Source organism: Acanthisitta chloris, unplaced genomic scaffold (genome assembly GCF_000695815.1).
Source record: "Acanthisitta chloris isolate BGI_N310 unplaced genomic scaffold, ASM69581v1 scaffold6351, whole genome shotgun sequence".
NCBI classification, from domain to species: domain Eukaryota; kingdom Metazoa; phylum Chordata; class Aves; order Passeriformes; family Acanthisittidae; genus Acanthisitta; species Acanthisitta chloris.
In genome coordinates, this window is record NW_008656389.1 from 25,119 (window position 1) to 48,157 (window position 23,039).

The 23,039-nt window shown below is 43.9% G+C and overlaps 1 protein-coding gene and 8 non-coding genes across 9 annotated transcripts in view; 8 read left to right on the forward strand and 1 right to left on the reverse strand.

Moving 5' to 3' along the window:
- Positions 1-14,520, reverse strand: part of LOC103811339 (dnaJ homolog subfamily C member 5-like) — a 34,409-nt gene extending 19,889 nt beyond the window's left edge. The window contains exon 1 of the mRNA XM_009084306.1: positions 14,414-14,520. Coding sequence (XP_009082554.1) covers positions 14,414-14,520 — 107 coding nt within the window. The remainder of the gene's footprint in view (positions 1-14,413) is intronic.
- On the forward strand, positions 895-983 carry TRNAY-GUA. The gene is given in 2 exon segments: positions 895-931; positions 948-983. It is a non-coding gene; the product is annotated as a tRNA-Tyr (tRNA).
- TRNAY-GUA lies at positions 4,041-4,129 on the forward strand. The gene is given in 2 exon segments: positions 4,041-4,077; positions 4,094-4,129. It is a non-coding gene; the product is annotated as a tRNA-Tyr (tRNA).
- Positions 4,427-4,499, forward strand: TRNAA-AGC. The gene has a single exon. It is a non-coding gene; the product is annotated as a tRNA-Ala (tRNA).
- Positions 9,006-9,094, forward strand: TRNAY-GUA. Its single transcript is given in 2 exon segments — positions 9,006-9,042; positions 9,059-9,094. It is a non-coding gene; the product is annotated as a tRNA-Tyr (tRNA).
- Positions 9,423-9,495, forward strand: TRNAA-AGC. Its single transcript has one exon. It is a non-coding gene; the product is annotated as a tRNA-Ala (tRNA).
- On the forward strand, positions 10,017-10,105 carry TRNAY-GUA. The gene is given in 2 exon segments: positions 10,017-10,053; positions 10,070-10,105. It is a non-coding gene; the product is annotated as a tRNA-Tyr (tRNA).
- Positions 10,403-10,475, forward strand: TRNAA-AGC. The gene has a single exon. It is a non-coding gene; the product is annotated as a tRNA-Ala (tRNA).
- On the forward strand, positions 11,196-11,284 carry TRNAY-GUA. Its single transcript is given in 2 exon segments — positions 11,196-11,232; positions 11,249-11,284. It is a non-coding gene; the product is annotated as a tRNA-Tyr (tRNA).
- Positions 14,521-23,039: the final 8,519 nt, after the last annotated feature.

Here is a 23,039-nt window from a genome sequence, read left to right on the forward strand (position 1 = left end):
GCTTATGGGAGGCCCAGCCTTTGGGTGCAGGGCAGCCTGGGTCAGAGGTGGGTGCTGGAAGGACCTCATGCACGTCATGTGGGCTGGGGAATTAGCTCAAGTGATAGAGTGCTCACTTAGTATGTGAGAGGCAGTGGAATCAATGCCCACATTCTCCAGTGTTTTCTTCCCCTTGCCTGGACACAAGGTCCTTTGCCAGGGTCTCCTGGGGCCTCAAGTGGTCACCATATCCTCAGAATGCAAATAGTGGGAGAGCATCCAGGTATCCATTAAGAGAAGCATGGGCAATTTAGCAGCAGACCTTATCTTCTCCTGCATTTCTTGAGAGACATAAAATGTCATCTCAATTAATGTATCCAGTTTTGAGATGCCCAGTTTTGAGATTCCCTGTACAAGAAAGACACTAATGAAATGGAGCAACCTCAGTGAAAGACCACCAAGAATCACAAAGAATGGAGAGATTCCTCTACATGGATTGGCCAAGGACAGTGGGAATGTTCAGACTAGAGAAAGAGAGGTTTGGAAGGCTTATACATGACCTTCCAGCTCATAGAAATAAAGGAATGGCTGTCCTTTCATATGGTACTGGACCAGAGAGCAAAAGACTGCACAGTTAGAGGGAATCAAAGGAAGATACAGCAGGATATGAGTAAGCTCTTTTTAGCCATGAGGAGAGTCCAGCTGTAGATGACATCCAGGGAGCTTGTGGAGCATTTCTGTTTGCCATTTGCATGATTTGACATGCTAAAGGGATTGAGTAAGCTGGTGTAATGTTGGAGCCGAGGCTGTTCAAAGCCTCTGCATTGTTGTAATAGAGGCATGATGGTGTGCTGTGGCTAGGGAAGAGCTGGATGAGTGTGTGATGGGTGAGGCACTGGGTATGTCTCCATGCTTCCTTCGATAGCTCAGCTGGTAGAGCGGAGGACTGTAGGCTTCCTTGCACGGCCATCCTTAGGTCGCTGGTTCAACTCCGGCTCGAAGGAGTGCTCTTTTGGCTCTGGCCCAGACCCTGCAGCATTACTGTATTTTTGGCCCTGTCCAGATGTTTTCCCAGTAATGAGCTCTTGCCTAAGTTTGGAAAGACAATCGGCCATGGCATTTTTGGCTGAACCCTTGGTAAGGGATGGTGGTGCTGAGCCCTGGATTTGTCCATGGTCACCTCCAGCAGCAAAGTGAGTGGGTGGGTGGTGGTGTGAGAGTGAAGCTGATGGGAGGCCCAGACTTCGGGTTTGGGGCAGCCTGAGTCAGAGGTGGGTGTCTGTGAGGGGAGATGACCTCAGGCAGAGACTGTGGGGTGGGGAATTAGCTCAAGTGTTAGAGCACTTGCTTAGCATGCGAGAGGCAACAGGATCGATGCCTGCATTCTCCTTTGTCAGGGGCCCATGTCATGTGGAGGCTGTGAGAACTTGCTCTGCACCTGCACTGCAAAGATTATCCAGGACTATCCCCATTACACCACGTGCTGTAGATTGTAGGAACAGATTCTTCCACTTTGCTCTGAGTATAACTGATGTGATCTAGAATACTGTGTCCATTTTTGGGCCTGCATGTGTAAGACAGACACTGACCAAGAACAGTGACCGCAACATAAGGTCACCAGGACGCTGGGAGTGGGTGCATTTGCCCTTTGAGGAGAGGCCATTGAATGCAGCCTTGTGCAGCTCCTGAAGAAGAAAGAGCTGTGGGGGAAATGAGCAAGCACTTATCAGCATGCCTGTCAGGAGGTTATTGATTTAACAATTAGGCCTTTTACTGTGTGATTGGTGGAGGAATAAAACAGAACAGGCCGCAGTTGAAGTAGGACAGGTTCCATTTTTTTCCCTCTGGTGAGAGGCTGAAAACATAAAAGAGTTAATGTCTCAAACACTCACAGAAGAGAAAAGGAATGTTTCCATGCCAACAAGATAAGGTGCAGTTAGAAAGGATAGTCTTGCAATGCAGTCTAGTGCTTTCCTGGGCCCAAATGCCTCATCTTGGTGACTATCTCCAAAGGTTTGAGACAACACTGCAGATGGGGGGAGGGGGATTGAAACCATGAGACTCCCCTAACCCCCTTCTGAAAAGTCTCAGAATAACAGAATGCACATGAACAAGGACTAATCTATTAATCATGCAACCGAGGGGGGCAGCTTGTGCACCCACCATCTGAAGGAACCGAAGCAGAGACAGTGCTGGAACCCTGGATGGTGATCCTACCTTTCCTTCTTCCTCTCCTTAATAGTTTAAATTGCTGCTGCCACATGCTGTTCAGAAAAGTTTAATCCAGAAAAGTTTAAATTGCTGTTATACCATAGCCTCTTCAGAAAAGTTTAAATCACTGCCCCCACAGGCCATTCAACCTATCATAAGGTTTAAGGTGCAAATTGCAGTTGCCATAAATAAAATTTTCTCATTGATCATTTGGTGTGCTTTCATGTTAATTTAGCCCAAGGGCCTCCTGAAAATCGGTTGTCTCAGAGTAAGCAGTCCAGGACTTCCCTCTAGGGACCCAACATTTTACAGTTACCACAGAACAAGTGGTCCAGGACTGTCCTCTTGGGACCTGACACCTCCTCAGGTCAGTCAGGCAGGACAAGAAGCCCTGGAGTGCTGTGCAATCTCTATGCTTGGAGGTTGGCATGATCTGAGTGGCTGAAGTCTTGAACAAGATGCCGAGATCCCTGATCTGGGGCTGCTTGGAGGAAAAGGTATACATAGAGATGCCCTGAGGACTCATTCAAACTAATTGCTTTGAGAACACAGTCATGGAGGCAGAGCAGGGAGATGACTCTGATGGTCCATCAATATGGAGTGGAGGACTGCTGGCTGCCTTGCATGAGGACCATTACATCTTGTCTGTGCATTAAGTGTCTGAATGGCCCTCACTGGCCTCACATGGGGTCTCCAGCTCCACCCATTGGCACAGGAGTGAAGATCCGCGATGTACAGAAAGGTTAGGAAAGGGAACCCCTTCCTATGGATGTTTAGGTTTACGCTAAGGGAAATGACGTGAATTGCCTACGCAGACATGAAGGCGGTAACGAAGGAGTGATTGTATATAAGAAGGTGTCAGTGAAGCAATAAACACCATTTGCAGCATCCTCATACTGGTGTCAGTGCTCATTGGACCAGGGGCTGGAGTGAGGCCTCTGTGCCGTGCCGTCTCAAGGAGGTCGGTTGTCATAAACGGCAACACAGGAGTTCTCTTTATGTTCACCTCTAGGCCTTCACTCTCTTTCTGTACTACACAGTAGGAGTCCTGGTCTCTGTCTCAGTCATGGCCACAGCTGAAGCAATATCAAGCAACAGAGACCTTAGATGTGCAGGTGAATGTTCTGCATTGACCTAGCCCCTGGCCTGTCATTGTGGACCTGCCTATCTGTCACTGAACACTCTAGGAGTTCTCTTTATGTTCACCTCTAGGCCTTCACTCTCTTTCTGTACTACACAGTAGGAGTCCTGGTCTCTGTCTCAGTCATGGCCACAGCTGAAGCAATATCAAGCAACAGAGACCTTAGATGTGCAGGTGAATGTTCTGCATTGACCTAGCCCCTGGCCTGTCATTGTGGACCTGCCTATCTGTCACTGAACACTCTGACCTCTGCAGTGACTTCCTTGATTGCAGTTGTCTCTGCTTTGCCATGATGATAGAACCTTCTGCTCTGGATGCTCACTTGGAGTAAGCAACCATGGCTGGCTCTGTCCTGGTTAGGCGTTGTAGACTTGAGAAGCAATGTGATCTAAGACAAGCCTTTCTTATTGCCTGCAGAGGACAGGCAGCCAGAAATATGGGTGTGGTGTGAGGACTGAATGGCTGGGTGAAGGTGTGATGAATGTGTGAGGTAGGAAGGTTGTGTGACTCCTTCGATAGCTCAGCTGGTAGAGCGCCATGGCTGGCTCTGTCCTGGTTAGGCGTTGTAGACTTGAGAAGCAATGTGATCTAAGACAAGCCTTTCTTATTGCCTGCAGAGGACAGGCAGCCAGAAATATGGGTGTGGTGTGAGGACTGAATGGCTGGGTGAAGGTGTGATGAATGTGTGAGGTAGGAAGGTTGTGTGACTCCTTCGATAGCTCAGCTGGTAGAGCGGAGGACTGTAGGCTTCCTTTCCTTGCCATCCTTAGGTCGCTGGTTCAACTCCGGCTCGAAGGAGTGCTCTTTTGGCTCTGGCCCAGACCCAGAGGCACTGCTGCCTTTAGGCCCTGCCCAGGTGGCTCCCCATCAAAGGGCTACCCAATTATGAGCTCTTGCCTGAGTTTGGGAAGACAACAGGCTAAGGCATTTTTGGCTGAACTCTGCACAGGGGATCGTGATTCTGAGCACTGGGGTTGTCCATGATCACCTCCAGCAGAAAAGTGAGTGGGTGAGATGATGGTGTGAGATGGATGGGTGCCTGGGTCAGGGATGAGTGCCTGGGAGGGAAAGGACCTCAAGCAGATACCATGGGCAGGGGAATTAGCTCAAGTGGTAGAGCGCTCGCTTAGCATGCGAGAGGCAGCGGGATCGATGCCCGCATTCTCCAAAGCTTTTCATTCCCCTTGCCTGGACACAAGGCCCCTTGTGAGGCACTGTGGGAGCTCATAGTATAACCAGACTGCAAAGACTGGGAGAACATCCAGGGCAGCACTAAGAGTTTCAAAGGCAGTTTAACAGAGGTTTCTCCCTCTTTGCTTGATAGACATTAAATGTTATCTTGAGTACTGTGTCCAGTTTTGAGATCTCCTATGCAGGAAAGATGTTAATGAAATGAAGCAACCTCAGTGGAGGGCCACCAAGAATCTCAAGGAATGGAGGAATGTGTGGATGGGCTAAGGAAAACAGATATGTTCAGCCTGGAGAAAGGAAGGTTTGGAGGGCTTATGTATGATCTTCTGGCCTGCAATAGGTTACAAAATGGCTACATATTTTTCTAATTCTTGACCAGAAGGCAAAAGACAGCACACTGAAAGAGAATTAAGGGAAGATGCAGCAGGATGTGGGTAAAGTCTGTTTGGCTGTAGGGAGACTCCAGCTGTAGAAGGTGATATCCAAGGAGCTAATGAAGTGGTTCTGCTTCTGGTTTGCATGACTTGATGGGCTAAAGTATTGATCAAGGTGTTGTGATGTTGGAGCTGAGACTGTTTGAAGCAGAGTGTTGCAATAGAGGCATGATGCTGTGCTGTGTTAGGGAAGAGCTGGAGGAGTGTGTGATGGGTGAGGCACTGGGCATGACCTTATGCTTCCTTCGATAGCTTAGTTGGTAAAGCAGAGTACTGTAGGCTCCTTTGCACGGCCATCCTTAGGTCACTGGTTCAACTCCGGCTCGAAGGAGTGCTCTTTTGGCTCTGGCCCAGACCCAGAGGCACTGCTGCCTATCGCCCTGCTCTGGTGGCTGCCCATCACGGGCTGCCCAAGCTTTGTACCATCCCTTTTGGGATAGAAAACAACAAGCAAAGGCTCTCTGGGGTGAACCCTGGGCAGGGGATGATGGTCCAAACCACTGGTCTTGAAAGGGGGCACCTGCATCAGGAAAGTGAAGGGTGAGTTGTTGGTGGTGTGAGAGCAAGGTTGATGGGAGGACCAGGCTTTGGGTGCAGGGCAGCCTGGGCCAGGGATAGGTACCTGGGAGGGGACTTCAGGGACATCTTGTGGGGTGGGGAATTAGCTGTGGTAGATTTAGTGGTAGACCATTCCATTAGCATGTGAGAGGCAGCAGGATCAATGCCTGTGTTCTCCAGTGCTTTCCATTCCCCTTGCCCAGGACACTGGTCCCTTTGGTGGAGGTCCCTTTGTCCTCTGAAGGCTATGGGGAGTTCACAGTGTCCCTGGGCAGCACAGTAGTGGACAGCATCCAGTGCTTCTCCAAGAGTAATAAGGCCTCTGAGTTAAGGTATTCTCTGTCTTTCCTCATCCTGGTAGATAGCACTTAGAATAGTGTGCTTATTATGTATAGGGTTATATAGGTTTTGGCTGGAATACAATTAAGTTTTTTTTCTAGCTGCAGTACTTTAGATTTAGGGTGAGAATAATGTTAATAACACACTAATGTTTTAGTTATTGCTAAGCAGAGTCTACACTAAGCCAACGACTTCTCAGTTTCTCTCACCACCCCACCAGCAAGGAAATTGGGGGGCACATGAAGCTAGGAGCAGACACAGCTGGGACAGATGACCCCAACTGGCCAAAGGAGTATTCCATACCATATGACATTATGCTCAACACATAAACTAGGGAGAAAGATGGCTGGGGGACACTGCTTGGAAACTGGCTGTCTGGGCATCATTTGGCAGGTGCTGAGCAATTGCATTGTGCATCACTTGCTTTGTATATTCTAATTCTGATATTACTTTTGATATTCCCCCCTTCCTTTTCTGTCCTATTGAACTGTCTTTTTCTAAACCTGCAATTTTTTCTTTTTGACTCTGAGTTGTCTCCCCCAACCCTCTTGCTGGGGTGGAGTGTGTGAGTGGTTGTGTGGTGTTTAACTGCCTGCCAGGTTAAACCACAACAACCCTTTTTGTTGCCCAACACAGGGCTTGAAGGGTTGAGATAATGATAAATCTGACCAGAGTATGCTAAAACTAATTCGTTGTAAGCATTCATTATATTAGTTTAATAGTAAGCTGGTCCCAGTTTTTATTTATTTGCTCTCAGAGTTGTTGAGTCTGTTCTCAGAGTTGCATTATGCTACATCTTACTTGCTGTATATGTTCCCTGTTGTGCTGTTTATCACCTGTGAAGGCTAAGTTACGATTATCATGTTGTTGTACTTTGTAACAATGGCTTATGATATGATAAAATCGATGGTAGTGATACTAATCTGGTATTTGCAATCGAGTATCATCTTCTCCGTACTTCTACAGCCATCTATTGGAAACTATTCATCATTACACCTTTTACCCTTCCTCCTCAGAGGGCCAATCTTTGGGGCAGACACCCTTCTCCATCCTACCTTTCTCCTCCAGGCTAATTACAAATACTCTTGAGAATTTTCAGCATCGTCAAGATGTTCAAACCAGCATGTTCCTACTGCTATATCTCCTGATTGTATTTCAGGCCTTGGTTAGGCTTACACAATTATTTAAGAATAGCACCCAGATATCTGCCCGAAGGCTGAAATGTAATGAGTGGCAGGATGTGTGAGATAGTATGGGCAAGTGCCTATGATAGTGGGCACATTCAACGTTTTGGGATTTTATCCCTGAACAAGTGCAGAATCCTGATAAACTAGTGAAATATCTGGGAAAATATGCTGCCACCCTGACAATTCCAGAAAGAAACAAATCACTGCAATGTGCTGGTGCCTGATCCATGCCTACCAAGCACTGTTCAACACTATGCGGTACCTTCAAGGGGAAGAGAAGGTCTTTGGACCTGATGACAAAATGACAAGCACTTTCACTGCCCCAGTCATGGCAACAGACACTGTATGTGAACCAAAGAACCAGCCTGTACTGACATCATTTGCCCCTACACACAAGAAGAAATATAAGAAGTAGAAGTCAACTCATTTAGTAAGGGATGAAGGAGTTTCTTCTAAGAGGAAGCAGGAAGAAGAAGTGGACAAGGCACACTACTCTGAAGCAAGACCATTACATGAATGAGAGGAGGAAGAGGGGCAGCTGATGACTGGGGAGAAGAAAGAGGAAGAACTCATGAATGAGGTGGTAACCACCTGATCCCTATCCCTAAGTAAGCTGTGAGATATGCAAAAAGATTTCAACTGTTGTCCAGGTGAACACATTGTCACCTGGCTGCTCTGATGTTGGGATAAGTGGGCCAGTAGCCTGGAAATAGTGTGTTAGGAAGCCAAACAGCTGGGATCCCTTTCTAGGAAAGGGGACATTGACAAAGTGATTGGAAAAGGGCCACAAGTGCTCAACCTCTGCAGGTAACTCTTGTCAGACATGAAGGGATCTTCAAGGAAGATGTTTAATGTGACCCAGGGAAGTGGACCACCATGGAAAAAGGTATCCAGTACCTGAGGGAATTGGCTGCACTGGAGGGGATTTATGCTGACCTGAACAACAAGCAGTTATCCAAAGATCCAGATGAAGCCATGTGCACATGACCCATGTGGTGGAAGTTTGTATGGAGTGCACCAGCATTGTAAGCCAACTCATTGGCAATAATGACCTGGAAAGACAGAGAATGACAAATGGTGGATGAAATGGCTGGTCAGCTCCAGCAATACAAAAAAAGTCTCTCTTCCTCCTTTGTCTTGGTTGTGAAGAAACTGGTCCAGCAACTCAAAGAGGACAGATCCTACTTCTAACCTGTATAGACCACTATTTCAGCTATTAGCAGTAAGCAGTTCCTCTACGCGAGAGAGGGTATAGTGAGTACACATCATGGATCACCCTGTGGTTTTACCTGCATGAGCATTGAAAGGACATGAGAAAGTGGGATGCAAAATATACCTTGAACCTAGAGGCATGGGTATGTGAGTTGCAATGAAAAACTATCACAAAAGGGCATCCTTCCAGGAAAATTGCTGCTCCAGTCTCCAGTGTGGCACTTTAACAGTCTCACATGTCCACTCTGAAAATCTGATTGATTGTGGAGACCAACAGTAGATTATAGTGGCTTGAATGAAGCCATGCTGATGCTGAGTGCTGCCATGACAGACATGCTAGAACTTCAATGGGAACTGGCAGTTTGAATCAAAAAGGCAAGCAAATGGTATGCCACAATCAGCATCACTAGCCTGTTTTTCTAAATCCCTTCAGCAGCAGGGTACAGACCAGAGGGCAAGAGGCAGCACAGTGAAAGGGAATCAAGGGAGATACAGCAGGATATGGGTAAGCTCAGTTTGTCCATGAGGAGAGTCCAGCTGTAGAAGATGACATCCAAGCAGCTTGTGGAGTGTTTCTGTTTGTGGTTTGCATGATTTGACATGCTAAAGGGATTGAGCAAGGTGGTGTAATGTTGGAGCTGATGCTGTTCAAAGCCTCTGCATTTTTGTAATAGAGGCATGATGGTGTGTTGTGGCTAGGGAAGTGCAGGAGGAATGTGTGATGGGTGAGGTACTGGGCATGTTCCCATGCTTCCTTCGATAGCTCAGCTGGTAGAGCGGAGGACTGTAGGCTTCCTTGCACGGCCATCCTTAGGTCGCTGGTTCAACTCCGGCTCGAAGGAGTGCTCTTTTGGCTCTGGCCCAGACCCAGAGGCACTGCTGCCTTTAGGCCCTGCCCAGGTGGCTCCCCATCAAAGGGCTGCCCAATTATGAGCCCTTGCCTGAGTTTGGGAAGACAACAGGCTAAGGCATTTTTGGCTGAACTCTGGAGCGAGGATCGTGATTCTGAGTACTGAGTCTGTCTAGGGACACATCCAGCAGGAAAATGAGTGGGTGAGATGATGGTGTAAGAGCAAAGTTGTCAAGAGACCTAGGCTTTGGGTACAGGGTAGCCTGGGTCAGGGGTGGGTGCCTGGGAGGGGAGAGGACCTCAAGCAGACACTATGAGCAGGGGAATTAGCTCAAGTGGTAGAGCGCTCGCTTAGCATGCGAGAGGCAGCGGGATCGATGCCCGCATTCTCCAAAGCTTTTCATTCCCCTTGCCTGGACACAAGGCCCCTTGTGAGGCACTGTGGGTTCCCCTTGGGGCCATGTATACAGTATACCCAGATTGAAAAGAATCAGTGAACATCCAGGGCTGCAGTAAGAGTGGCACAGACAATTTAGCAGGGGGGTCTTACTACTTCTGTTTTTGCTTTATAGAAGTCATATATCTCAATGTGTTCAGTTTTGGCATTCACTGTGCAGGAAATGGAACAACTTTAGTGGAGGGCCACCAAGAATCTCAAGGAATGGAAGGATTTCTTTTTGAGGAAGGGTTGAGGTCAGTGGGAATCTGCAGCATGGAGAAAGGGAGAATCAGAGTGCTTATTCATGATGTTCCAGATTTGCATGACTTAATATACTAAACAGGGGTTGATGAAGGTGTTGTGATGTTGGAGCTGAGACAACTTGAAGCAGGATGTTGCAATAGAGGCATGATGCTACACTGTGACTACCTGGAGAGTTTGTGACAGGCAAGGCACTGAGTATGCCTCCATGCTTCCTTCGATAGCTCAGCTGGTAGAGCGGAGGACTGTAGGCTTCCTTGCACGGCCATCCTTAGGTCGCTGGTTCAACTCCGGCTCGAAGGAGTGCTCTTTTGGCTCTGGCCCAGACCCAGAGGCACTGCTGCCTTTAGGCCCTGCCCAGGTGGCTCCCCATCAAAGGGCTGCCCAATTATGAGCCCTTGCCTGAGTTTGGGAAGACAACAGGCTAAGGCATTTTTGGCTGAACTCTGCACCGGGGATCGTGATTCTGAGCACTGGGGTTGTCCATGATCACCTCCAGCAAGAAACTGAGTGGGTGAGATAATGGTGTGAGATGGATGGGTGCCTGGGTCAGGGATGAGTGCCTGGGAGGGAAAGGACCTCAAGCAGACACTATGAGCAGGGGAATTAGCTCAAGTGGTAGAGCGCTCGCTTAGCATGCGAGAGGCAGCGGGATCGATGCCCGCATTCTCCAAAGCTTTTCATTCCCCTTGCCTGGACACAAGGGCCTTTGGCAAGAGTACCATGTCATCGTGAGTCCATATGCGGTCACAGTACAACCAGACTGCAAATAGCAGGAGAACTAGGGCTGCAGTAAGAGCAGCACACACAATTTAGCAGGGGGGATCTTATTGTCTCTGCTTTACAGATGCCGAATATCTCAATGTGTCCCATTTTGACATCCACTCTGCAGGAAAGGCTTCAATGAAACGGAACAACCTTAATGGAGGGCCACCAAAAATCTCAAGGAATGAAGGGATTTCTCTTTGAGGATAGGCTGAAGTCTGTGGGAAACTGCAGCGTGGAGAAAGGGAGAATCAGAGTGCTTATTCATGACGTTCCAGATTGTACATCTAGGTTACTGAGTAGAGGAATGTCTGTATATTTTTCTGGTTATTGACTGGAGGCCAAAAGACAGCAAAGTGAAAGGGAATTAAGGAAGATACAGCAGGATATGGGTAAACTCTGTCAATGAGGAGAGTCCATCTGTAGAAGATGACATCCAAGGCACTTTGGAGTGTTTCTATTTGTGGATTTGCATGACTTAACATGCTACAGAAGGGTTGAGCAAGTTGTAATGTTGGACCTGAGGCTGTTTGAAGAAAGATGTTGGAATAGAGGCATAATGCTGTGCTGTTAGGGAAGTGCTGGATGAGAGTGTGATGGATGAGGCACTGGGTACGTCCCCATGCTTCCTTCGATAGCTCAGCTGGTAGAGCGGAGGACTGTAGGCTTCCTTGCACGGCCATCCTTAGGTCGCTGGTTCAACTCCGGCTCGAAGGAGTGCTCTTTTGGCTCTGGCCCAGACCCAGAGGCACTGCTGCCTTTAGGCCCTGCCCAGGTGGCTCCCCATCAAAGGGCTGCCCAATTATGAGCCCTTGCCTGAGTTTGGGAAGACAACAGGCTAAGGAATTTTTGAGCATTTTGAGGGCATTGGATGGTAGTCCTGACCACTGGGATTTTCTATGATCACCTCCAGAAAGAAGAGTAAGTAAGGGCATGAGTGATTTGGGAGTATGACAGTGAAGACAATGCAAGACCCAGGCATTGGGTGCAGGCAGCCTGGGGCAGGAGTGGGTGCCTGGGAGGGGAGAAAACCTCAGGAATAGACTATGGGCTCAAGTGGTAGAGCACTCACTCAGCATGCGAGAGGCAGTGGGATCGATGCCTGCATTCTCCAATGCTTTTCTTCCCCTTGCCTGAACACAAGGTCTTTTTCCAGAGGCCTTGTATCCTCTTGGGCTGTAGGAAGCCTGTTGTGTGCCCAGCAGCTGTATCAGGAGTAATACTGGCCATTGGCATAGGCATATACAAGCCATTATTCCTCCTTGTTTGGCAATAGTTAAATGGCATTCAGAGTACTGCACATGTTCTCTAGCAAAAATCTTTGTCACCAACATGATCTCTGTCACAAAGGTGTTGACCTGTTTGAGCAAATCTGGAGGAGGGCCATCAAGATGATTAGAGAGACAGAGCACCTCTCCTGCGAGGAAAGGCTAAGAGAATTGGAATTGTTCAGCCTGGAGACTGGCTTCAGGGTGACCTAATTGCAGCCTTCTGATACATGAAAGATGGAGAGGGACTTTTTACAAGAGCATGTAGTGACAGGACAAGGGACAATGGCTTCAAACTGAAAATAGTTTTAGATTAGATATTGGGATGAAATTCTTTCCTGTGAGGGTGGTGCGGCATTGGAACAGGTTGCTCAGGGAAGTTGTGGATGTCCCAAACCTGGAAGTGTTTAAAGCCAGATTGGATGGAGCTCTGCAGCAACCTGGTCTACTGGAAGGTGTCCCTGCCCATGACAGTGAGGTTGAAACTAGATTATCTTTAAGGTCCCTTCCAATCCAATCCATCCCATGATTCTATGATTTTTTTATTAAATAGTCTATTAAACTGGATCTTTTGATACTTTTTAAGAAAACGTATGAAATCCGGCACCTCTCTGCATATTACTCTGCCATCAGACTGAAAAGCAGAAGTTATTATGCCAAAAAAAAGTTTCTAAAGATTAGTTTTGTAGGTTATTGAAGATAAACATATCTCCTTTGAAATTCTGCTGATTAGAAACCTATTAGCTTTACTCCTTGATAAATTAGCTGTGCTGAACTCCAAATAAAAGCACAGAGAGGTACCTCTGTCATGTTTATTAAAAGGTAAATTTTGCCCAGGGCTCTGGTAGTATGATTAATAGTGACTTAATTAATAATGGCAAGAAACTCAGAATCAGGTATTGCTGGTTTTATACCTTGTGCTAAAGAATACCAGTTCAGCAGCAGATTTTTGGATTAGCATAAATTAAAAGATAATTAAAGCAAATCTCCGAGTCTGACTCATCATTTTATCTTGCAAATATTTACAGCTACTCCATTAAAAGTGAATCCCTCTGACATTTCCACTTTAGTCAGAAGCAGCCTTTTTTTTCCCCCTGTAATTACTAATAAAGATGGAGAAAGCACCACTGTCAGTTTTGCCATAGATCATTGTGTAAATCATCTATATTCATGCTTAGCAATAAATAAAGCTAATTCCATTCTACATTCTTTCATGACAATTCTCTCCTTTGGGGATTAAAGAAGGCCTCCTTTCCAGAAAAGTAAATGTGAAAGCAACAGGAAAACATGAGTTTTGATACAAAAGATGGTTTCTGCAGCCAGGCTATACTAGAGGGACACAGAAGGTGCAAGTCATGAGTGAATTTGATACTGTAGTAAGCTTCTTCCCCAGTGGTATAATTATGCAAGACAACAGAACCATGAGATGTCAACAGTTTTCCTTCCACTGTGTGAAGAGTTTAGACATTAACTACTTCTGCCTCCACTGCCTTTAGGGACAGAAAGCAGGAGAAATGCAATTTGTTCAAAAACATGAAGGACAGAGTCCTGGCAAAATTCAAGCTAAACAATTATGCAATTGATTTCATAACCCATTTTTCAGTCCAAACATATTCTTACATTTGACAGCAAAAGCAACCAGTACTAAAATTTGACTGGCAATATAGGGCAACCAACAACACCCAGAATGATGCTGTAATAAAAGTTTTACAATATTTATTAAACCTGCGAGTACATGTCTGACATATTTCAGTGTCAAGAACATCTATTTCACGCATGACATTTAAAGTTCTCTTTCAACATCAGCTGAACAGATTTAAGAGCAAAATGATACATTAAATATTCTAGTCTCAACCCATAAAATCTATTAGACCTTGTTACATTGCAACAATAAAATAGTTTTGCCATTTTGATAACCTGTGTTTGAGTAAAACTTGTTTTAGTGCCCTCTCTTCTTTTTCAACAGAGAAACTACTATTTCCTGCGCCATTATTTTTCGGTAGTTGGTTACACTCACTGTTAAAAACATGTACCTCTTTTACAGCTCAAATTGCTTTCAGGTTCCAAGCGCTGGTTTTGGTTATGCCTGCCTCCATAAAGAACCCTCTCACACCTAGCAATTTTCCTCTTCAAAGATATTGCACACTATAATCAAATAATCAAATAGTCTTTTTTTCTGACAAGACAAACTGATGGAACTCATGTCTCTTATTCTAGTTTTCGCATTGTCATTATAGCACTTTTCTGCATTGGCTTTATTTGTCAGCATACTTCTGGAGAAGACGCTAACACAAGAACTGGGTGCAGTATGCAAGCATAGTCTCTGTTATTTTATCCAATCAGTCTGACCTCTCATTCAGCTAGATTAAAGCATTTCATATGAAGCACAGGTTGCATGTGGGATGAAATCAGTGGATTCACATGGCTTCATCTCTGATTCTTTACAGGTTCACATGTAAAAAAGGAAAATGTTTTAACAGTGAATATCTACAGTGCAGGTAACTCTAAAGTTTTACCATCATAATCATGCCAGACACATAAGCATTTTCAGACCTGCTGCAAAGGACATTTTACATACCTGTAGGACTTCTTAATCTCATCTTGTGCTGCTCCCTTCTCTAGTGCCAGGATTTTATACAATGCTTCACCTGACGTTGACAAAGTACGTTGCCTTTGTTCAGCCATGTTGACAGTGCATAACCAAAGCTGCTAATGTAGAACATAATTTAAAATACCAGGAACTGCAAGTGTATATGGATAGTATTTCTTATTGTTTATTTTAATAGATGTTTATCAGGCAGTAAAAGGTTAGAAATACATGAAAGTGAATCTAGAATAAATTCTTGTCTAAATTATCCTCTGTCCTTTAAGGTATTTTACAATCAGAAAAAAAAATTAGAAAATGGAAAATCAAATTCATATTAAAGGTTTGATGTTGCTGTCACTGAAACGAATGGCTAAATTTCCTACAGCATTAATACTCAAATATTCTATTTCCACCAATTTTTATTTGTGTTTGTTTCCCTTTGTCTTTTCTAAGTCTTAGGAGAATAATTCTACTATTTGTTAAGGCTATTGGCTTCTTACAGTGGGACAAGGCTTTTGTACCTCTGAGAATTGCCTAATGCAACAAAAGTTTTGCTTTCTCAACACAAGGACTCAGGTTCAGCCTAACCAATTTTAGGTGCCTAAATTGAGGGATTAAATTTCACTCTGAGTCAAACTAGACACCTTAGACTGTCAACAGAGTTATATTCTCAGAGGACAACTGGTCAAGCACTTTCTCCCTATTATCTCTACAGTGTGCTCAGGATGTCTGCATTCCCAACTCATGAGCTTGAAGACAGGTGGAGTGAATCTGGACCTTGGTAATAAGACTAGAAACCAAGAATTGACCTCAGTATTAGAAAAGTGACTTTATTGCAAAATTCTGCATGGGAAATACTGACATCAATCAGGGTCCTATATTATTTGAGATACAAGACTTTGGGCTGAATTAATGAGCTTGTGATACACTTAACAAGGTACTCTTACTGTATAATGCAAACAAAGGGCTAAGTACAGGCTAACAGATTTAGTCCAATTCAGATCTGTTATTTGTTCCTTCTTTCATCACAGAAGAGATGCAGACAAACAAGTGATTCTCCATTGAATGGCTCTACTACCTCCTTACAGCTCACAGTTCATCCTTTTGGATTTGAAGAACCAAACATTTTTAAACCCAGACCTAGGTAATGATAAGCAATGACACAAAGAAACTCATAGAGCAGAAACACCTTCTAGCAGCCTTCCAGTACCTAGAGAGGAACTACAAGAAAGATAAAGAGGGACTTTTGACAAGGGCATGCAATGATAAGACAAGGGGTAATGGCTATAAACTGAAAGAAGCTACATTTAGGTTAGATATTAGGAGAAATTGTTCACAGTGAGGGTGGTGAGGCACCGGAATTGGTTCCCCAAAGAAGCTGTGGATGCCTCATCCCTGGAAGCATTCAAGGCTAGGCTGAATGAGGCCTCGAGCAACCTGGTCTAGTGGAAGGTGTCCCAACCCAGGGCAAGGAGTTGGAACTATATGATCCTTAGGGTCCAAGGTAAGCTGTAACCCCAGCCATAAGAAAAATTGCTGAGAACCTGTTTTGTTATATAAGACTACCCTCTCTGCTATTATACCCTTCTCATTGCTGAGCTAGAAACACTATCATGCCATTATTCATATATTATTTACTAGGCCACATTTTGGTTCAGAACCAGCCATTAACACCTTTAAGTTCTTCAGCTTTGTTCAGTACAAAAAAAGAAAATCAAATACCATGTAAGCACACAAAGAAATATAATCCACTGAGTAATTCTGGCACATAACATTTGATTTACTAAAAGACCTAAATTAATTTGTATTTACTTCGATGTTCACTTTTTCTGATCAACTAACGCACAATTTAGGGTCTTGTCATCTGCTGAAAAAAATTCCTTTCCTACTTTTAAGTGTTGTGTACAATCTATCAACTAAATGGACTGAACTTTCATTTTTCAATTAACAATTAAAAATGAAATTGCATATGAGCATCTAGACATTACTTTACCACCTGCAGCAGCTACCATGCTATTTGTTATTATTGGTATGCCTAGAGCCTATTTAGTGTAATCCTGGGATGTATCCTGATCACACTGGAATCATGAAAGGCACATCAAGCCTGTTAATGCACAAGATAATGGTAGGCAACCATGTGAAGTCCCAAATATACAGCATCAGTTAAAAAATCTGTTACATGATGCTGATCAGCTACACGGTAACCTTGAGGCATAAAGATATGATAGCTTTGATTCTGAAGGACTAAAAAGTCATGTAATATGTACTTTCTCATAAAATAATTTTAATAACCTAGTCAGCTATGGAAATTTAAACTCACTAGCCTATTCAGTCTTCTAGTGATTAATCACTAGCTACTTAGAATTATTTCTTACTTATTAAAAGCAGTCCTATAAAATACTAAAAGTGCAATGAGACAATACTTTTCCAGAAAAAGTTACACTCTCCTTATTAAGGAAGATGTAACAGTCACAATTTTAGTACTAGATATATTCCTGATGGCTGAAATTACATTAGAATCCTATTTTCAATCTATATTTTTTTCTTCCAGTAGAACAAAGTCAAGAAAATGTTGTTTCCTTCTTTGAATGACAATAAAATACTTGAAAAGACAATTCAAATTCTGATAACAATGCCACATCTCCTAAGAGGATGGAACCCCAGTTAACTTCAGCTGTTTCTGCACAAATTTTATACTATCCAGGATTATGTATCTTACACAGGGGTTGTAATAATAGGCCCTTTTTTTCTTACAATGCCCATAGTTCATTTGGATTTGTGCTGAAAAATAAGGCAGAGTTATTCAAGTAACATACCTGCTTTGAAAAGTGATGGAACAGAGTCTGGCATGTATAAACTCACCACATTATCAGTTCAATATCCTGACGTTTTTGTGCCAATATCATCCAAAAGGAAAGATGCAAGTGCCACCAGAAGTCCTATTCCACAGAAAGCAGCTGCTGCTTTTCATCCTTCACAATCAAGGTTAAACAGGTCAGTGGAGTCTGATTACTTCTTTTGTTTGTTTGTCCAGTATCCAATTGATTATCTCTCAGGAAGATCTATGAAAGAATGAATAAAACATTCATGAGCCTAAAGGCTGATACATCCAAGGGTTAATGACACCAAAAAAATATGGGACAACTGTGTATTTAGTTAGTTGTTCTTCTGTGCTTTACTCTTGAGATCGTCTTGAATTTGTCTTTTTTTTCCCCATACAAATGTATTAAATTTGTTTAAGGATACCACAGTTTTGCTTTAAAGTCCACTTCTTTAAGACCAGCCATGGCTTAGGTTTACTGCACAGTCTTTTCCAGAACATGCTTAACTGAAGCAGTCGCTTTAGGACTTCTGAGTTCTTGTAAATTTTTATATCACAACAGAAGATGTAGGATTTCTTCCCTTATTCTGATGGAGTTTCTCCTCTAACTTACACCATGAAAAAGTCTGGAGAGCCATCCTTTCCATTTGGAATAGAGGAGTCTGTAAATGCCAGAGACTTAAAAAAACCCAGCTTATCTTGGTATATCACCCTTGAAACAAAATGCTTCATCCTTTGAACTCAAAAAATTCATTTCCTAGATCACCCAATTCCAAATGATATCTTTTTGTAGTGGGTTGACCTTGGCTGGTTGCCAGACCCCTACCCAGCCACTATCTCACTATCCTCCCTCAACAGAACGGGAGGAGAGAATAAGCTGCAAAGCTCATTGATCAAGATAAAGATAGGGAGATCCCTTACCCATTACTGTCATGGGCAAAGCAGACTTACCTTGGGGAAAATTATTTTTTTCCAATTAAAATAGATTTGGATGGTGAGAAATAAAGACAAAAACGAAAGCAACACCTTCCCCTCACCACCCTGTTTCCAGGCTCAAATTCACTCCTTCATTTGCAGCTCATCTATCTCCCACCCCTGAGCAGCACCAGGAGCAAAGGGGAGTTGTTAACCATTCCTAATCTTTCCTCCTCACACTTTTCGTCTCCTCCAGAACGAGTCCTTCCATAAGCTGCTTCCATAGTCCTTCATGAACTGTTCCAGTGGGAGTCCTCCACAGGTCATGTTTCCTGTCAGGAGAACTTGCTTCTCCATGGACCATAGTTCCTTAAGGAAATACCCACTTTCTCTGGCATGGGGTGGTTGAGCTGCAGTAAAATATCTGCTCCACTGTGGTCCTCTTCACAGGCTGAATGGAAATACCTGCTCCACCATGGTCCTTTCTACAGGCTGAAGGGGAATCTCTGCCCTAGCGCCGGGAGCACTTCCTTCCTCTCATTCTTCTCACTCTTCTTGGTGTTTGCAGGGATGTTTCTCACAATTTTCCCTCACTCCTCACTGCCATGCTTCGTTTTGCTCTTTCTTAGCTATTTTTCCCAGAGGTGCCACCAGCTTGGCTGATGGGCTTATCTGTGTCCTGTGGTACATCTATTGTGCAGTTGGCTGTATCCAGTCTTTACCTCCACCCACAGAGGCCTCCCTACAATGCCCCACTACCTAAATCTTGTCACAAACACCCATTTCACTTTTATGTAGACTCAAGTCCTGCAAATTGATTTATGGAGCCCCATAATCAGGTTAAGACTGCTCTAGGAAGATTCAGTGAGTTCATGGATTTTACTGCAAGTTTGGAACTACAAATCAATGTGTTTTTTTTAAAAGCAAGTGTAATTATGATCATATAAAACCACTTTTTACGAAAAATGAAGGAACAATATGTCAGCTGATGAAAAAATTGTTAAAGTAGGTGGTTTTTAATGTGAGGCATATGATTTTAACATTTCTCCTTTTTTAGGTATATTCTTTAATTTCAAACATTCCCTCAAATTTCAGCTTTGTATGGGTCCAAGGCAAGGCACATTTCAACCTAAAATATGTTTTTCATAGTTATGAGAAGTCAAAATAGCATAGTCAAAATATCTTTTCCAGGACAATAACAACAGAGTTGGTACAGTTAACTCTGTTACATTGTAGGAACACAATAAACCAGATTATTCAATCAGCTAGTGGCCTTCTGTGATGAAGTGACTAAATCAGTGGACTAGGGAAGTGCTACTGATGTTATTTATCTGAACTTCCGTAAAGTCTTTGACACGGTCCCTCACAACATGCTTCTCTCTAAACTGGAGAGAGATGGATTTGATGAGCAGACTGTTAGATGGATTAGAAAGTGGTTGGACAGTTGCATCCAGAGGGTAGTGGTCAATGGCTCAAATTCCTGGTGGACAGGAGTAACCCCTCAGGGGCCTGTGTATGGATCAGTGTTATTTAGTATCCTCAGGGATGACACAGATGAAGGGATTGAGTGCACCCTTAGCAAATTTGCAGATAACACCAAGCTAAGTGGTGCAGTTGCCACACCTGAAGGACAGGATGCCATCCAGAGGGACCTGGACAAGCTGAAGAAGTGGGCCAATGGGAGTCTCATAAGGTTTAATAAAAACAAGTACAAGGTGCTGCACCTGGGTCGAGGCAACCCTCAGTCTCAGTACAGGATGGGGGATGAACAGATTGAGAGCAGCCCTGACGAGAAGGACTTGAGAGTATGGCAATGTGTGCTTGCAGCCCAGAAAGCCAGCAGTGTCCTGGGCTGTATCAAAAGCAGTGTGGCCAGCAGGTAGAGGGAAGTGACTCTGTCCCTCTACTCTGCTCTGGTGAGAAACCACTCGGAATACTCATGTCCCGCTCTGGGGTCCCCAGCACAGGAAGAACATCAACCAGTTGGAGCAAGTCTGGAGGAGGACACGAAGATGATTAGAGGAATGGAGCACCTCTCCTTCAAGGAAAGGCTAAGAGAATTTGGATTGTTCAGCCTGGAAAAGAAAAGGCTTTGAGATGATCTAATTTCACCTTCCAGTATCTAAAGGGACCCTACAAGAAAGAAGAAGAGAGACTTTTCACAAGAGCTTGTAGTGACAGGACAAGGGACAATGGCTTCAAACTGAAAGAGAGTAAGTTTAGATTAGATATTCAGAAGAAATTCTTTCCTATGAGGATGGTGAGGCACTGGAACAGGTTGCCCAAAGAAGTTGTGGATGCCCTCCCTGGAGGTGTTCAAGGCCAGGCTGGAAGAAGCTCTGAGCAACCTGATCTAGTAGAAGGTTGAAACTAGGTGATCTTTCAGTTCCTTCCAATCCAATGCTTCCAATTCTATGCTTCTATGATTCTGTGACCTCAGTCTTTAAAATGTCTTTGTAATTCCTGCAAAACAAAACAAAACAAAACAAAACGTAACACTTTTTAATGGCAAGAAGAAATTAAAGGAAAAAAATAAAACCAGGCATAAAGTAAAATCACGTGGAGGTAACCCATATGCTCTGTACTTACATTCATCACTTTACCAAATAAATGATGCCTGTTCTGCATTCCTGGCACACACCGTGACTTGCCGTTCCGTGTGGATACAGCTCCCTCTGGTGCGCAGAGCTCACACTGCTCTGCAACCTGCCTTGCTTTTCCTATGAGGACTCATTTTCATTTCAAGAAAATGAACATAATCCCAACAAATCTAGTAGATGTTTTTTCCTTTGTGGATTCTGTATCCTAAGCACATTCTGAAGAATCTTCTAAAGACTCAAACTTTACTGAATTGTCGTAACTCTTTCATCAGTTCAGCTATTAAATTTAGAAGAATAACCCGATAATTTAATACTTGTTCACTCTTCTCATTAATTTTAATTTTTTGTATTGTAACACCTAATAGTGCACCACAACACCACTGTGGCAGGCAATGCAAAATTAAAAGACCTAGTCCCAAAGGACCTTATATCTGAAAAATCTAGCTTATACTTTATATTTCATTTATACCTTTCCTGTATTTCAAAACAGACAAATCAGGACACGTCTGCAAATTCAAATCAGACTATGAAAAAACTGAAACACGGCCCAGACAGAGCAGGAGGTCTGGGGTTGCTTCAGAAGACTCCAGTTACACACAACCAGAGCTAAAGGCTGAAGAATTCTGAGTCACTCCAGTCCTTCTTCCTACCGCTCCCTCCTTTTCCTGGCTCATAGAGAGTTCAAGAACAAAAAGCCTGGAGCTGAGAGACATACATGCGTGAAAGGACTGGCATTATTGCTCAACAGTAGTGTGAATTTTTAGCTTCCAAGGCAAGGAAAGACAATTTCTAAAAGCTGAATTATTTTCTCAGTTTGTTGAATCTGGCAGTGTTAATATTGACAAAGCATGTAGGAGAAACAAGTGATGGAATAGCGTGCTTCCGACCTTCATGAAGAACCTACAGCTTCTTCCAATAGTGGCAGGGAAACAAAATCTCTGATCTTATTTTGGAGGAATTTGGGGACTGAAATAAATTATCTTGCTGACATGCTTTAGTAAAGCCAGCATGTCAATGGAGATGATCCTTCTCCTCTACTCAGCTCTGGTAAGGTAACATCTGAAGTGTTGGGTCCAGATCAGGCCACACAGTCAGTACAAGAGAGATATGGACATACTGGTGAGAGGCCAAAGAAGGGCCACAAAGATGATGAAGAGACTGGAGCACCTCTCCTAAGAGGAGGGTCTGAGAGAGCTGGGACCGTCCAGCCTGGAGAAGGCTTGGGGGGGAACTTGTCAATGTATGTAAATATGTGAAGGGAGGGACCAAAGAGGACAGAGCCAGGCTCTTTACACTGGTGCCCAGTGTCAGGACCAGAGGCAATGGCACAAAGTGAAACACAGGAGGTTCTCTCTGAACATCGGGAAACACTTCTTCACTGTGAGGATGACCAGACACTGGCACAGGTTGCCCAGAGAGGTTGTAGAGTCTCCATTCTTGGAGTTATTCAAAGGCCACGTGGACACGGTTCTGGGCAACTGGCTCTAGGTGGCCCTGCTTACATTCCCTGAAACTTCCCTAGTATGAGTACTGTTGTCACTAATTTCTGTGCCTTGTTCTGCAAAAAGGTGGTAAGACCTTCCACAAGGATGGTTGGAATTTATATTGGTGACTGACCAGAAACAACAAGAGAAAAAAGACAAGTTAAGAGACTGGAAGAAGAGCTCTTGCTAGCTGATGATTTTTCACAGGTGACTGAATGGCAGTCTGAAAAAGAAAATCCAACACAAGTAAAGCATTAGGATATAAGTAAAGTACGGTAGGCTGACAAGATGAGAGAAAGGGTGTATACAGGTGTAGTGTGTTCTGGTTTTTAACTCTCTAGGTAGGATCTTATTTTATTTTTTAATATTATGCTATGGTGATGTCAATGTTAATAACGCCCAGCTGAGCAAGCTAATCAAAGGGCAAAAGACTAAGCATGTGGAAAAGAATGCTTCTGCCAAGATGCACTGGGCCTCTGGCTCGGGCATGGAGATTGATTTTTGTTAAGAAGGGAAGAGTACTTCTGAGTCAGCTATGTCCCAAAATGTTCTTGTCATTTTAGACAGTTCTGCTTCACATGCTCCTGGACATCTAGTGCCCTGTCTGAACTGTACTGCATGCTGTCTGTTAGATATTTAAACCATCTCCTAATGAAAAGAGAATTAGTTTAAGGTCCTTTCTTCAGAGAGAAAGAAAGACTTGTTAGATCTCAGACAAGACCAACAATTCTACAGCAAGAAATTACATTCCTCTTGCCACACTTGTCTGTTACAGAATAGTTACTGTCATTATGGCT